General features: G+C 43.3%; 2 protein-coding genes across 2 annotated transcripts in view; both read left to right on the plus strand.

Annotated features, from left to right (window-relative positions):
* The window catches only part of LOC141270672 (gastrula zinc finger protein XlCGF66.1-like), a 42,234-nt gene extending 31,769 nt beyond the window's left edge, over positions 1–10,465 (plus strand). The window contains exon 7 of the mRNA XM_073680768.1: positions 9,097–10,465. Within this exon, the coding sequence (XP_073536869.1) occupies positions 9,097–9,968 (872 nt within the window). The 3' untranslated portion in view covers positions 9,969–10,465. The remainder of the gene's footprint in view (positions 1–9,096) is intronic.
* Positions 1–16,609, plus strand: part of LOC141270660 (uncharacterized) — a 741,199-nt gene that overhangs the window by 369,261 nt on the left and 355,329 nt on the right. The gene's annotated exons all lie outside the window — the stretch shown is intronic.

A 16,609-nucleotide genomic window follows, 5' to 3' on the forward strand; every position in this document is an offset into this window, starting at 1 on the left:
TGCACCTGTCAAATTTTGTTTGAATGCAGATTGCACATTTTTTGTTAGTACAATAAACCTCATTTCAAGGCAGAAACATTACTGTGTCCAACAGTTATTACATATATGAAACTGAAATAGCTGTTGCAAAAACACCAATTTTTATAAAACATTAAGCTTACGATTAATAGGGGTGCCCAAACTTTTTCATATAACTGTATTCATAAAGATGGGGAGAGAACACACCCCCATAGTTGTGATTTAACACCAGATACAAAAACAATAAAACATAAAATCAGCAGCATTAATATCCTAACAAAAAATTAACTAATAATAGTACATCATTTCTTTGTGAACATTTAATCCACTAGGTGTGCAGGTAAATAAATTATATATCCAATACGCTTCCCTTGTACGTAAATGTCTCATGTAATCTCTTATTGGCTTTTTAACTTGCTCAATACCAAATACTTGAAGGCATGATGACAAGAAACAAAATGTTTGGAAGCAAATGTTAAATTGCGGTTTCCTGTGCTAGTGATAATGTCTGTAATATGTTTGGATATGCGAACTTTGAGTTTGCGTGCTGTAGATCCTATATACATTTATTTGTAGAGTATACGTTTAATAGCATTAACTACATTTTTAGTGTTGCAGTTAATGAGGTGTTTAATAGGGTGACTGCACGTTTGATCATGGTTGTGAAAATTTTGGTAACTAATGCATGTGTACATGTATGCCAGTTCCTAACCCCACGTCTATTACTGGAAAGCCAAGTACCGGATGGTTTATTTGGGCAAAAAAAGCTGGGAGAAACTATGTTTCCTATTGTGGCCACTTTTTTGCGACTACAGAGCAACTTGATTCTAAAATAGAAAATAATGTTGAATCCTCATATAAAATGGGAATAAATTTCTGAATGATGTTTTTCATACAATTAAATTGAGGCCTATAATTGAAAGAATAGGTTTAAGATTATTGGAGGAATTTTTAACTTTCCTGTTAATTAAATCCGATTTGTTTGTGTTGTATGATATTTGATGCTCTATTCAACAACTATGGAAAATAGCCCCTTTCAGATAGTCTAACTCGGGATTCCGTGATTTAATTCTGTAAAATATCAGGATTACTACAATTTCTTTTGATCCTATTAAATTCACCCACCGAAATAGAGTGTATTGTGTGCAAGGGGTGACTGATGTGTGCATGCAAAATTGTATTTCCCGTGATATCTTTTACAAATGTTGAAGTGGAAATAATTTCCCCAGGGGTACCTGATAAATGTAAATGCAAAAATGAAATTTCATTGGGATGTGAAGTATGGGTGAATTTTAAATTATATTTATTATTGTTAATGTAATTCATGAATTGTGATATGGCAGATACATGACCCCCCCCCCCCATATTATTAGGCGTTTGTCAATGCATCTGCCATACCACATGAGGTGAGGGATTAGATGAAGAATACAAGAACTCTGACTCCCAGAAGAGCATGACTATAATGGCCAATGAGGGAGAATATTTCGCGCCCATTGAAATGCCTTTGCATTGTATGTAGTATGACCAATTAAAAATGAAAAAATATTGGTCATGAGAAATTTCGTGACCTGACCTGCAAAATATAATTTTGTAAATCTAGCGAGAAACTGCTGTACCGTGATATGTAAAATTCTAGTGCCCTAATTGCAACCGTGTGGTATCGATGTATATAGGGACACAACATCGCACCTAAGGCAGGAGAAATTCTAGCACCATAATGTATTTGAAAAATGTCTAAGGATATCACATGAATCCCTCAAAAACCCCGGAGTTCTTTGTGCCAGGGGTTGCATTGCTGCATCAAGCCACTCACTAAAATGTACAGTAGAAGAACTAATCCCCGAGATGATAAGTCTCATAGGGGGGAGGTTTATGTATTTCATAGAATCATAGAATCATAGAATGGTAGAGTTGGAAGGGACCTCCTGGGTCATCTGGTCCAACCCCCTGCTCAAAGCAGAATTCACTAGATCATCTCAGACAGATGTCTGTCCAGCCTCTGTTTGAAGACGTCCATTGAAGGGGAGCTCACCACCTCTCGTGGCAGCCTGTTCCACTCATTAATCACCCTAACTGTCAAAAAGTTTTTTCTAATATCTAATCTGTGTCTCCTCCCATTTAGTTTCATCCCATTGCTTCTAGTCTTTCCTTGTGCAAATGAGAATAAAGATGATCCTTCTACAATGTGACAGCCCTTGACATATTTGTAGACAGCTATTAAGTCTCCTCTCAGTCTTCTTTTTTGCAAGCTAAACATTCCCAAATCCTGCAACCGTTCCTCATAGGACATGGTTTGCAGACCAGTCACCATTCTGGTCGCTCTTCTCTGAACTTGCTCCAGTTTGTCTATGTCTTTTTTAAAATGTGGTGCCCAAAACTGTACACAGTATTCCAGATGAGGTCTGACCAAAGAGGAGTAAAGACCGATAATGACTTCACGTGATCTAGACTGTATGCTTCTGTTAATACATCCCAGAATTGTATTTGCCTTTTTTGCTGCTGCATCACACTGTTGACTCATGTTCAGTCTATGATCTATTAGTATACCTAAGTCTTTTTCACATGTACTGTTGCTTAGCTCTATTCCTCCCATTCTGTATATGCTTTTTTCATTTTTATTGCCCAGATGTAGTACTTTGCATTTTTCCCTGTTAAAAACCATTCTGTTGGTTGCTGCCCACTGCTCCAGTTTATTTAGGTCTTTTTGAATCCTCTCTCTCTCTTCTCTAGTATTAGCTATCCCTCCTAGCTTTGTGTCATCAGCAAATTTAATCAGTTTACCCTCAATTCCTTCATCTAAATCATTGATAAAGATGTTGAACAATACAGGTCCCAGGACGGAGCCCTGTGGTACCCCACTTGAGACATTCATCCAGCTGGATGTGAAGCCATTTACAACCACCCTTTGAGTCCGATCACTAAGCCAGTTATGAATCCACCTAACAGTTGCCTGGTCCATTGCATACTTGGTCATTTTTTCAATAAGGATGGTGTGAGATACTTTGTCAAATGCTTTGCTGAAGTCAAGATATACTATATCTACAGCATTTCCCTGATCCACCCAGTCAGTGATTCTGTCATAGAAGGAAATTAAGTTAGTCTGACATGACTTGTTAGTTACAAACCCATGCTGACTCTGGTTAATCACTTCATTCTTATCCATGTACTTACATACATGTTGTTTAATAATTTGTTCAAAGATCTTTCCTGGTATAGAAGTCAGACTCACTGGCCTATAGTTCCCTGGGTCCACCTTCTTCCCCTTTTTGAAGATAGGAACAACATTTGCTCTTCTCCAGTCTTCTGGGACTTCTCCTGTTCTCCAAGAATTTTCAAAGATTATGGAGAGTGGTTCTAAAATTTCTTCTACGATCTCCTTCAGTACTCTGGGGTGTAATTCATCTGGACCTGGAGACTTGAACTCATTTATGTTAGCTAAATATTCCCTCACAATCTTTCTGTTTACAGATAACTTGGATTCCTCTATTCCTTTAAAAGGACAGTGAAGATCAGTTGATGTTACATTTTCTTTCTGAGAGAAAACAGATGCAAAATAGGAATTAAAAAGTTCGGCCTTTTCAACATCCTCTCTTACCATTTCTCCATTTTCATCCTGTAAAAATCCTATAGCATCTTTGACTTTTCTTTTACTTTTGACATACCCCCAAAATCCTTTTTTATTGCTTTTGACATCTCTTGCAAGCCTTAATTCATTGTCAGCTTTAGCTAACCTGATACGTGCCCTGCAGGATCTGCAGACTGCATTATAATCTTCTTTAGAAATGCCTCCCTCTTTCCATTTAATAAACATTTCTTTCTTTCTTTTTAGCATGTGTTTAAGTTCTGTGTTCATCCATCCTGGTTTCCTTAAATGCTTCCCATTCTTCCTACTTTTCGGGATTGTTAACGATTGTGCTTTGAGAATCTCATTTTTAAAAATTTCCCATCCTTCCTGGACATTTTTGTCCTTAAGGACATCCAGCCATTGGATCCCTCCTATTCTCTTTCTGAGTCTCTTAAAATCTGCCTTTCTAAAATCTAACCTTGAAGTCTGAGTCTTCACATGTCTTCCTCCTCTAGTTATCCAAAATTCTATAATAGCATGATCGCTGCCTCCTAGGGTCCCAGCCACCTTTACCTCCTCAACCATTTCCTCCCTGTTTATAAGGATTAGATCCAAAGTAGCAGATCCCCTTGTTTTCTCCCCTACCTTTTGGAAGATAAAGTTGTCAGCAAGAGAGGATAAGAATTTGCTTGACCTGTTAGTTTTACTTGAGAGAGATTCCCAACAAATGTCTGGATAGTTGAAATCTCCCATGACCACTACGTCATATTTTTTGGAGAACTTGGTCATTTGATACATAAAGAGTTCATCCATATCTTCAGCTTGCCCAGGTGGCCTGTAGTAAATGCCTACAATGGTGTCCTTTCCGTTGTTCTCTCCTTGTATTCTTACCCAAACAGTTTCCACAGAACTCCCAGTCTCTGAAGCTTCAATCTCTGTGCAGATATACGCTTTTCTAACATACAATGCAACACCTCCTCCTCGTTTATCAAGTCTGTTTCTTGCAAATAAGTTGTATCCTTTTAGCCTTTTATTCCAATCATGTGTATCGTCCCACCAAGTTTCAGTGATTCCAATGACATCATATTCCTTTTCCTGCATTAGTAGTTCCAATTCTCCTTGTTTGTTGCCCATGCTTTGTGCATTTGTATAAAAACATTTTAGTTTGTGATTGGTTTCTCTTCCTCCCATATTTTTATTATTTAGATTTTTTTGTCTTTGTTCTTCTTTTCCACTTCCAGTAGCAGAGATCTCAATAGTATTTGTCAGCTGTATGGCTTTTTCTGGCCTTTTGCTTCCCTTCCCACATTGTTCTAGTTTAAAGCTCTTCTGATGAGTGTAGCAAGGCGACTTCCAAATACATGTTTTCCAGTCTTCGTAAGGTGCACCCCATCTCTAGCAAGTAGTCCATCGTATAGGTAATTCATTCCGTGATCCAGAAATCCAAATCCTTGTTGACGGCACCATCGACGTAGCCAGTTGTTCACCTGTAGAATCTTATTCCACCTCATTGTTCCACGGCCATCCACTGGGAGGATGGATGAGAAGACCACCTGCGCTCCCAATTCTTTCACTTTCTTGCCTAAGTCTTCAAAGTCACTGCAGATGGTTTCCAGGTCCTTTCGTGCGGTGTCATTTGTCCCCACATGTATTAGCAGGAATGGGTAGTGATCTGTAGGTCTGAAGAGTCTTGATATCCTGTCAGACACATCTTTAATTTTTGCTCCTGGAAGACAGCACATTTCTCTTGAGGTTATGTCTGGTCTGCAGATAGCGGCCTCTGTTCCTCTTAACAGGGAATCCCCCATGACCACCACTCTCCGTTTTTTCTTCACAACATTCTTCTTTCTCCATCCAGGAGGATTCTGAGGGCTTACAAGGTTATTCATTGCTGGCAAAGTCTTATTTTGCTGTATTTCTTCATGGTTCTCCTGCGTGAGAGCCTGGTACTGGTTCCTGAGCAGTATGGGTGCTGACTGCCTCTCGATCCTCCTGCTTCTGTGGGTCACATGCTTCCATTCCTCTGTTTCGTCAGGTGCAGTTCGAATTTCTTCTCTTTCTGAATCATGAAGAGATAATTCTGCTCTGTCTAAGAACTCTTCACCTTCCTTAATGATTTTCAAGGTAGTTAACCTCTCTTCTAGATTTCGCAACTTTTCCTCCAACAGGGATTTTCGGGAGGATATGCATATGAAGGAGTACTGGGTATCCTACCATAGGGAAATCCCTCTGTTTTTCGCATAAAACCCCTAATGCAAAACTCCCACAAGATGGCAATGGAGGCTAGAATGGAGGTCTGTCCTCTACAGTGATAAGTCCCTGTTTTTGTCTTGGATGTAATGATAGCCAAAGATTGGTCTGGAGACTACGCGTCCCATGCCATGAAGAAGTCTGTTAAAATATACTTATTTCCGTATATTTTATATGGAGGACTTCTTATCAGATGCGATTGTTCAAAGAATATATCACGATATTCTTATAAAATAAATGTAGCGGTTTATTCTTGGTTGCGCAGTAAAAATAATAATTGCAGTAGTTATATAAAATAGGGGAAATAGTTACAAAGTGAGTGTCCATTTGTCCATAATTAGCTTATTAGTTGAAATTCACCCATCTTTTCCTGGGATCCTGGATGGTAGGTTGTGTCTATCTGTGTCCAGCACGTGTGTCAGGATGACACCATGTGTCCGGGCCTTGTCAGCTGTTTCCTCAGCATGGGGATCCTAGGACTGAGCTGTGTAGTGTAGAATGAAAAGACTGCCCCTCCCTATGTCTTACAGGGGTTATTGTTGCCCCTCATAGCATTTGCTCTTCATATATGGCAATAGCTTACACTGAGCTAAGAATAGCACTTTGTGACGTCAGCTTATCAGCAGTCAGCTTCTCCAGCAGTTCTGAGATGAGTGCAGGCATTCCTTCCCTATGTGTTTGTTTTTTTTCCCCTTATCTATAGAGGAGGAGTTTCACTACTTATCATGTACATAACCTGCAGCACATTCATCTCCGCTAAAAGTCTAGTCAATTATCGAATTGCACTCAACCGAGTTATATGCCAGTGTGAGCGAGGCCTTATAGAGATAAAGGTGCCCCATTGTGCTGATCAGTGCAGGTCACAGCTGTTGGACACCACCGATCACTTATCCTGTTAGGTGATAAAGGGGTTGTCTGATTAAAACAAGTTCTCTCTATTCATGCTTGGAAGCTTCATTATAAGATACAGATTTCCCTCATAGTGAGATTTTAGTATTATGTATAACTGGGGTGTCCAATTTTCCCAAGGGGCCACATGAGAGACTGTGACTGTTGTAGAGAGCCGAACCAATAGGCTGAAATTAATTCTGCTCAATATTAATATATTACTATTTTATATTATTTGTATCACTTAATACTGAGCAGAATAAATTCCACTGACTCGCTGCTACATGTTACGATAGGGATTATTGTAACTTGTATCCTTACTTGTAGTAGCAAATCAGCACCATATTATTCCAGGACTGTGGAGTCGATAAACCAAACATCCGACTCCTCAATTTCCATGACACCGACTCCTCAATTTCCATGACTCAGACTCCCCAAATCACATGGCTCATGTTTAAGTGATAAATTTACTGTAGCACAAATTCATCTCAGCTAAAAGTCTAGACCCTTAGATCAGGAATAGGACAGACATTTATAGGACATTTCATAACTTTCCCAAATTCTTATGAAAAAAATATTCCCCACAAACTGCATTGAACGACTGTGCCCAATTTATTATATATTTTCGGAGTCAGTCCATTTTATACCGACTCCACCAAAATGGACACCGACTCCGACTCCACAGCCCTGGTTGCCATGGTAGGCCAGAGTCTAATATGTTGAGGTAGAGAGTTCCAGAGTAGGGGGGAAGCACAGGAGAGATCTTGTATGCGATTGTGGGAAGAGGAGATAAGAGGGGAGTAGAGCAGGAGATCTTTTGAGGATCGGAGGTTGCATGCAGGTATGTATTGGGTGACTAGGTCACAGATATATAGAGGAGACAGGTTGTGGATAGCTTTGTATGCCGTAGTTAGCATCTTGAATTGCAGTCTCTGGGCAATGGGGAGCCGGTGAAGGGATTGACAGAGAGGAGATGCTGGGGAATAGCGGGGGGACAGGTGGATTAGTCGGGCAACAGAGTTTAGGATAGATTGGAGGGGTGCGAGAGTGTTGGAAGGGAGGACATAGAGCAGGAGGTTGCAGTAGTCGAGGCTCGATGTAGTAGTCAATGGAAATCTGCACTAGGGCCTGACACTGACAATTGTGTGAGATGGTTTTAATTTTTCTATTTCACGTTTTAGCCACTGATGATTGCATGAGGCAGCTGACCACTGTCAGTTTTTGCTGAATCAGGTTTAGTAACGAGTCGTGTCCTATATTTATTTGTTATGTGGAATGGATTAATTTTAGTTTTTTAGCTCCTCTTTACAAGTAATTTTATTGTGTCTACCTATATTTTATTGAATATCTTATCTTGATTAAAAGTTATGTTTTAATGCTCACAAAGTGCTGATCTACACTATCTATTAGTGAGGTGTCTAGGAGATCTTTTGGGGGTTTGAGAAGTGTCAGGATTTACTTTTTTTCCCCATATTTTTGCTCAGTTATCAATTGCAAAGGGAGCTGGAAGTAGCAAATCATGATGGCTTTCTTGCCAAAGTGCATTCAGTGCAGCAGAACATTCCCCAGACGTCCATTAATATAATCTCATTGTTGGAAACCAAAGCGAGGAAGTGTATTTTTGCACAAGCCACTCATACTGAAAACATGGACATGTTTGGAAAATTTTGTTTCAATTGTTCATCATTTTCATATTACTAACAAGTTTTTAGATCCTGTGATTTCCATAATTCCACAACTTTTCCTTCTGGGATTTGCAATTTCAATATTAAGGAGTGTGGTCAGTCTGACACATTGTGGTAAATCTCCGCCACTGCTCCTAAGGTACAGCATTGCCTGCAAGGCTGACATCACGTCAAAAGCACAGCAATCAATCAGTGAGGTGACTGACTGCTACACTGTCAATGTGACGTCAGCACCGCAATCAATGCCAGATATCAGGAGCAGAGACTCGCCGATGGGCCCCATGAAGCTGAGTCCACCACAGTTATTTTTTATAGCAAAATGCAGCGATGAATATATTTTCTTTAAAAGGTAACAACCCTTCAATGGTATTGGTCAGTTATTCTGTTATGATTATGCTTACCAGCAAGGTGGTGCAAGATGTGAAAATCCCGATGCTTGCCGAAACAGACAGTGGGTGCAAGGAATACCTGGTAATCACCCTTTAATTGTGGTTTGCACTTCACTGTAGGGAGTCCTTGGGACACAGGAATTAGTCACTGACTGTCATTTTACAGTTTATCAAATCAAAATTGATCCAGGTCATGCACAGAAGTTAGGTAGGAAGCAGTTTAGGAGAAAGCCACGATCATTTTCTAATCATTATTCAATGTCTATTGAAAAATATATATACATTTCATTTTTTTTGACAGATAACTGGACCATGATCTCAGAGAAATATGTGATATTATCAGATTTTAAAGCAAATGTTCATAGTATCACACCTGATACCTTTGAAGAGCACCCAAATATACCAGACATACCTCCAGTATTTCTTAAACAAGACAAATATAGCAAAAGGAATGGTAAACATCAAAGAGAACACAGAAGAAAACATACATTTTCATGTTCACAATGTGGGAAATGTTGTTCTACAATATATAATCTTACTAAACATCAGCAAATTCACACATTGGAGAAGCCATTTTCATGTTCAGAGTGTGGGAAACATTTTAATGGGAAAACAAATCTTGCTAAACATCTAAGAATTCACAAAGGGGAGAAGCCATTTACCTGTTCACACTGTGGGAAATGTTATGCAATAAAATCTGATCTTACTAAACATCAGAGAACTCACACAGGGGAGAATCCATTTTCATGTTCAGAATGTGGAAAATGTTGTATAACGAAATATGATCTTACTAAACATCAGAGAATTCACACAGGGGAGAAGCCATTTTTATGTTCAGAATGTGGACAATGTTTTGCAGACAAATCTTCTCTTGCTAGGCATCAGAAAATTCACACAGAGGAGAAGCCATTTTTATGTTCACAATGTGGGAAATGTTGTTCTACGAAATTTAATCTTACTAAACATCAGCGAATTCACACAGGGGAGAAGCCATTTTCGTGTTCAGAATGTGGGAAATATTTCAATCAGAAAGCAAATCTTACTGTACACCTAAGAATTCACACAGGGGAGAAGCCATTTTCATGTTCAGAATGTGGGAAATGCTTTACTATGAAATCATATATGGTTACACATCAGAGATTTCACACAGAGGAGAAGCCATTTTCATGTTAATAATGTGGAAAATGTTTTAGTTGGAAAAGAAATCTTGATTCACATCTGAAAATTTACACAGGGAAGAAGCCATTTTCATGTTCAGAATGTTGGAAATGTTTTACTGAGAAATCACATCTTGTTAAACATCAGAGATTACACTCAAAGGAGAAACCATTTTCATGTTTAGAATGTGGGAAATGCTTTTCTTCAAAATCTGATTTTGCTAAACATCAGACAATTCACACGGGAGAAGTCATTTTCATGTTCAGAATGTGGAAAATGGTTTAATAGGAAAACCGCCTTTACTAAACATCTGAAAATTCACACATGGGAGAAGCCATTTTTCTGATCAGAATGTGCTAAATATTTTGAAAACACATCGGAGACGTCACGCAAGGGAGAAGCAATTTTCATTTTCAGACTGTGGGGAAAATTATTTCTTTTATACATAAAAATCTGTTTTTTGAGTACATATCTATGATAGATTAATGATTGTTAATGGGATTCCTGGGTGGGTTGGATCTCTCCGTCACACACTGTTTTTATCATGTATTATTTTGTTCATGTTTTGTATGTGAATATTTATAAATAAAGAATGTTATACTTTGTTGGTGTGATGCTGCGTTCAGGAAGAGCTTCAGGGACTCCATGGCTCTTTTGTTTCCCCTCTTCTGGTTCAGGCTCAGACTGGTGTAGACCGAGCAGAAGTGAGAATGGATTCAGGTCTGGGTGAATCTCTGTTGCCGACTCTACCCGAAGGTTATGGACTATTTAAGGATTAAATAAGGATTTCCTGAGGAGCTCGTCTGACATGCAACCTCTCACATTGTTTGCTGGCCTGCCACGGTCTCATTTGATGCTTGTCGATGGTCTTTCTTGGCACCTACTCTATCCCTGCAATCGCCATCCCCTGCTTCATGTAGATAACATGTCCTACGTAATCTATACAGCGCCCTCAATTTCACTCCTGCACAGGCATACTTCGCTCTGCTCCGCTGAGGACAGAGCAGAGTCTTGTAATGCGCATGCGCCGGGAGATGCCAAAGACCACTGATGACTCAGAAGTAAACAGTACAGTAGGGCAGAGCAAAGTACAACTGCACAGGAGTGAGATTGGTGGCGCTGTTTGGATGACGTAGGACATGTAATCCAAATGAAGCAGGGCAAGAGGACAGCGCTTGTGGGGATAGAGGAGGCACCAAGCAAGACATGCAACGCCCATTGGTGGCCACCAATGTGATGAAATGGCACCAGAGGGACCCCGCAGAATCCCACTGTTGCCACCAATGTGATAAAATGGCACCAGAGGGACCCTGCAGAATCCCACTGCTGCCACCACTTGTGATGGATCCACATCCCGCCTGACGTCACAATTACGTCAGGCGAAGTACGTGCTACGGATCTGCCCTTTGCACCAATGTGACATTCCGCACCCCCTTCGAGGACGCGTAAGGTCAGATTGGTACAGTTCTACACAGATACCCCCTGTCCACACGGGTACAGGAAGGCACCAGGGAGTGAGAAGCAGGGCTGTGGAGTCGGTAAGCCAAACCTGCGACTCCGACTCCTCAATTTCCCTTACACCAACTCCGACTCCCACATATATTGCTTATATTTAAATAGATAGATAAAGTCATAGAGGGATGGATAGATAGTGGGATAGATGGAGGAATAGATAGATTAATAGAGGGATGGATAGGTAAATAGAGGGATGGAGAGATAGATAGATACAGGGATGGATGGATAAATATATGGATAGATAGATGATAGATAGCTGGATGGATAGCTGGAGGGATAGATGAAAGGATGGATAGATAGATGGATGGATAGATAGAGGGATAAATGAAAGGATAGATGAACAGCTAGATGGAGGGATAGATAGAGGGATGGATAGATAGATGAATACATGGGGGGATAGATAGAGTGTGATAGACAGATGACAGCTACAGACAGCAAATAGTACATTGCACATATCGCACATATAGTTTACATATTGTACAGAGAGCACATAATAATCACCTACAATATTAGCATTAGTCACCTTCCTGTCACACAGATGAGCAGTAGTACTTTCACTTTCTCCAGCTCGGGGCCCAGGAATCAGATCCTGTGCAGGGCAGGCACCCCTCCCCCTCCTCTCTCTGGTGAAGACAGCAGAAGACAGGACAGAGGAGGGGAGATTGCCCCCTGCAGCCTGCAGCCGGTGCATGACGGGAGCACTGCAGCATACAAGTGAGTTTTGATAGGTGCGTGCCCCTGCTTCTAGGGGGGGGCAGCTGCCCCTCGCTGGCTACAGCCATGATTCACACAGAGCGTTTTTGCGGATCCGTTTTTTGCAGTAAAATACAGTGTCTCTGGGCATCCCAGCAAAGTCAATGGGTTTCAAGATATGACATTCAGACATCATTTTGTGAGGATTCGTTTTTGGGCTCAAAAACGGATCCTCACAAAGAATGAGCATGTCCGTTTGTGCGTCGTTTTTCTAATCTGCTTTTGCTATTGATGCGGTTTTTTAAAAAGCTGATCTGCTTTTGCAGCTGAAAAACGTATCCTCAAAAAACGCAGCAAAAACGCTGTGTGTGAATGTAGCCTTAGATCAGGAATAGAACAGCCATTTATAGGACATTTCATAACTTTCCCAAATTCCTATGAAAAAATATTCAGCACATTCTGCATTAAACTACTGTACCCAATTTATTATACACTGCTCAAAAAAATAAAGGGAACACTTAAACAACAGAATATAACTCCAAGTAAATCAAACTTCTGTGAAATCAAACTGTCCACTTAGGAAGCAACACTGATTGACAATCAATTTCACATGCTGTTGTGCAAATGGAATAGACAATAGATGGAAATTATTGGCCATTATCAAGGCACCCTCAATAAAGGAGTATTTCTGCAGGTGGGGACCACACACCACATCTCAGTACCAATGCTCTACAACCCACAGAAGTTGTTCAGGTAGTGCAGCTCATCCAGGATGGCACATCAATGTGAGCTGTGGCAAGAAGGTTTGCTGTGTCTGTCAACGTAGTGTCCAGAGGCTGGAGGTGCTACCAGGAGACAGGCCAGTACACCAGGAGACGTGGAGGGGGCAGTAGGAGGGCAACAACCCAGCAGCAGGACCGATACCTCCGCCTTTGTGCAAAGAGAAACAGGAGGAGCATTGCCAGAGCACAGCAAAATGACCTCCAGCAGGCCACAAATGTGCATGTGTCTGCACAAACGGTTAGAAACCGACTCCATGAGGGTGGTATGAGGGCCCAACATCCACAGATGGGGGTTGTGCTCACAGCCCAACACCGTGCAAGACGCTTGCCATTTGCCATAGGACACCAGGATTGGCAAAATCGCCACTGGCGCCCTGTGCTCTTCACAGACGAAAGCAGGGTCACACTGAGCACATGTGACAGAGTCTGGAGACGCCGTGGAGAGTGATCTGCTGCCTGCAACATCCTTCAGCATGACCGGTTTGGCAGTGGGTCAGTAATGGTGTGGGGTGGCATTTCTTTGGAGGGCCGCACAGCCCTCCATGTGCTCTCCAGAGGTAGCCTGACTGCCATTAGGTACCGAGATGAGATCCTTAGACCCCTTGTGAGACCATATGCTGGTGCAGTTGGCCCTGGGTGTAGCATACCTGGCGGCGCCCTTGCATGGTGGTCCATCTCCCACTGTGCAAGAGCGCGCACTTGATCTCCAGTCCAGAATGTCTCTCTGGCTTCCCTCCATGCTGTCTGTTTGTGTCTGTTTCTGCTGCTTAAGGGAGGCGCCCGATCACTTCCTGCTTTTTGTACCTGCTGTGGGTCACACCCCTTGTGCGTCCTCAGCCTATTGCTGTCTGTCACCTGGTATATAACCCAGCTGCTCCAATCAATCCCTGCCTGAGCATTGTGTTTCATTCAGTGTGTGCTTGCACTCTGAAGGTGCCAGGTCCCGTTCTGTGTTCTCTTGTCTGCCTATCCTGGAGGCTGTATTTCCAGGCCTGTCTGAACACGCTCCTAGCCTGTTCCTCCCGCCTTCTAGGGGCCGATTACCTAGACCCGCTCCTGTATCTTGTCTGTCCTGTCTGAACTCGCTCCTAGCCTGTTCCTCCCGCCATCTAGGGGCCGATTACCTAGACCCGCTTCTGTATCTTGTCTGTCCTGTCTGAACTCACTCCTAGCCTGTTCCTCCCGCCATCTAGGGGCCGATTACCTAGACCCGCTCCTGTATCTTGTCTGTCCTGTCTGAACACGCTCCTTGCCTGTTCGTCCCGCCTCTCTGGGGGCCGTATTCCCAGACCCGCTCCTGTATCACGCTGCAGTGTCGGTCTCTTCCGTACACTCAGTTCCTGTCTGAACTCTCTCCTATCCTTTACCTGTTTTGCCTCTATGTCCGTTCCTTTCCTTTTTCTGCAGAGTCTGAACTCGTACCTAACTCCTGCTTGTTGTCTCTGTACTCCCGTTTGTGTGTTTGTGGTCCACTCGCTACTTCACTGCAAGCACCTTGTGGGTATCTGGCTCTGCCTTTCCCTTCCTGTCTGTTCCGTGTGAACAGAGCCCTGTTCCCCCTGCTCAGTCTCGCTCCGCTCTGACTCCTTTGCTCACTGCTCCGGCAGTCTCACTCCGCTCTGACTCCTTTGCTCACTGCTCCGGCAGTCTCGTCCTGCTCTGCTCTTGCTCACCGCTCCTGGCGGTCTCGTCCTGCTCTGCTCTTGCTCACCGCTCCAGGCGGTCTCGTCCTGCTCTGCTCTTGCTCACCGCTCCAGGCGGTCTCGTCCTGCTCTGCTCTTGCTCACCGCTCCAGGCGGTCTCGTCCTGCTCTGCTCTTGCTCACCGCTCCAGGCGGTCTCGTCCTGCTCTGCTCTTGCTCACCGCTCCAGGCGGTCTCATCCTGCTCTGCTCTTGCTCACCGCTCCAGGCGGTCTCGTCCTGCTCTGCTCTTGCTCACCGCTCCAGGCGGTCTCGTCCTGCTCTGCTCTTGCTCACCGCTCCAGGCGGTCTCGTCCTGCCCTGCTCTCGCTCACCTCTCTGGGCGGCCTCACTCTGCTGTGTTTGTCTGCCACATCTGTGGTTCTGTTCCAGAGTCCCAGTGTGTACTGGGTCCTATCCCGCCTGTGTTCCCGCCTGCTAGTGCCTTCCTGTCTGCACTCTAGCCGTGCTTGCCTGTAACCCCCTGCCTGCATACCCGCCTGCCCGCATACCAGTCGTGCCTGCCTATTCCAACCAGTCTGTGTGCCAGCCTAACCAGTCTGTTCCTGTATTCCCCTGTGTGGGTCAACAGCCGTGTCCGGGGTCTGTCCAGGAGTAGCACCTGGTCCCTCTGCTCGGTTCCTCCTGGGTGCACTGGCGTCGTATACCGTCGTGCGACCCTGGTCGGATCGGGTGAATACCTAGTTACGCCCCTCCAGGCATTCACTCTCCGGCACGGTCCAGTGGAATCACACGCACACGCCGCTCAGCCCGGGCGTGTGCATTACACTGGGTTCCTCCTATTGCAGGACAATGCCAGTCCTCATGTGGCTGGAGTGTGTCAGCAGTTCCTGCAAGATGAAGGCATTGAAGCTATGGACTGGCCCACCCATTCCCCAGACCTGAATCCGATTGAGCACATCTGGGACATCATGTCTCACTCCATCCACCAACGTCACGTTGCACCACAGACTGTCCAGGAGTTGGCGGATGCTTTAGTCCAGGTCTGGGAGGAGATCCCACAGGAGACCATCCGCAATCTCATCAGGAGCATGCCCAGGCATTGTAGGGAGGTCATACAGGCATGTGGAGGCCACACACAATACTGAGCCTCATTTTGACTTGTTTTAAGGACATTACATCCAAGTTGGATCAGCCTGTAGTGTGTTTTTCCATTTTAATTTTGGCGGTGACTCCAAATCCTGGCCTACATTGGTTAATAAATTTGATTTCCATTGATGATTTTTGTGTGATTTTGTTGTCAGCACATTCAACTTTGTACAGAACCAAGTATTCAATGAGAATATTTCGTTCATTCAGATCTAGGATGTGTTATTTGAGTGTTCCCTTTATTTTTTTGAGCAGTGTCCATTTTAAACCGACTCCGACTCCACCAAAATGAGCACCGACTCTCACTCCGATTCCACAGCCCTGGTGAGAAGAGGTGGCCCACTCAGTCACTGATGTGGCACCACACTCGCTCACACTCATGACAGGCTGAGAGGTTTCTTCACTAGCTCCAGTGATGCAGAGCCTGGTCGGCCTGGGAGAGCTGCCACCAGTTTATATTAGATATAACGGAATTATATCGGGCTAGAAACCTGCCCGGTCGTGTGTTTGTGGGACCGAACAACGGACATGAGAGTTCGTGGATCGAGATTAAAGAACAGCCCAGGGTTAAATTATATATTTAATCACCATAAGGGCACACTAGACATTACACTATATACATAAGGGTTATACATACACAATGGTCAGAGTTGCAAATACAATAGTAGGAGTACCAAAGATGTAAAGCAGTTATTACGAGTAAGTTACTGGTCAGATGGACGACCTGGCTTTCAGGGGAAGGGCTGCCACATGAGAGGCTTGTGGGCTCTCTCTTGGTTGACGGACCCCTTCCACGGCCTCCCCAGGAAAAAAGACAATGGAGCCAGCGCTGCCGGGGCTCTTAAATTCTCTGGGTCACTCCCACTCCTACCTCCT

This window comes from Phyllobates terribilis, unplaced genomic scaffold, assembly GCF_046119375.1.
Source record: "Phyllobates terribilis strain yellow unplaced genomic scaffold, ASM4611937v1 Scaffold_5__5_contigs__length_657084704, whole genome shotgun sequence".
In the NCBI taxonomy this organism is placed as follows: Eukaryota; Metazoa; Chordata; class Amphibia; order Anura; family Dendrobatidae; genus Phyllobates; species Phyllobates terribilis.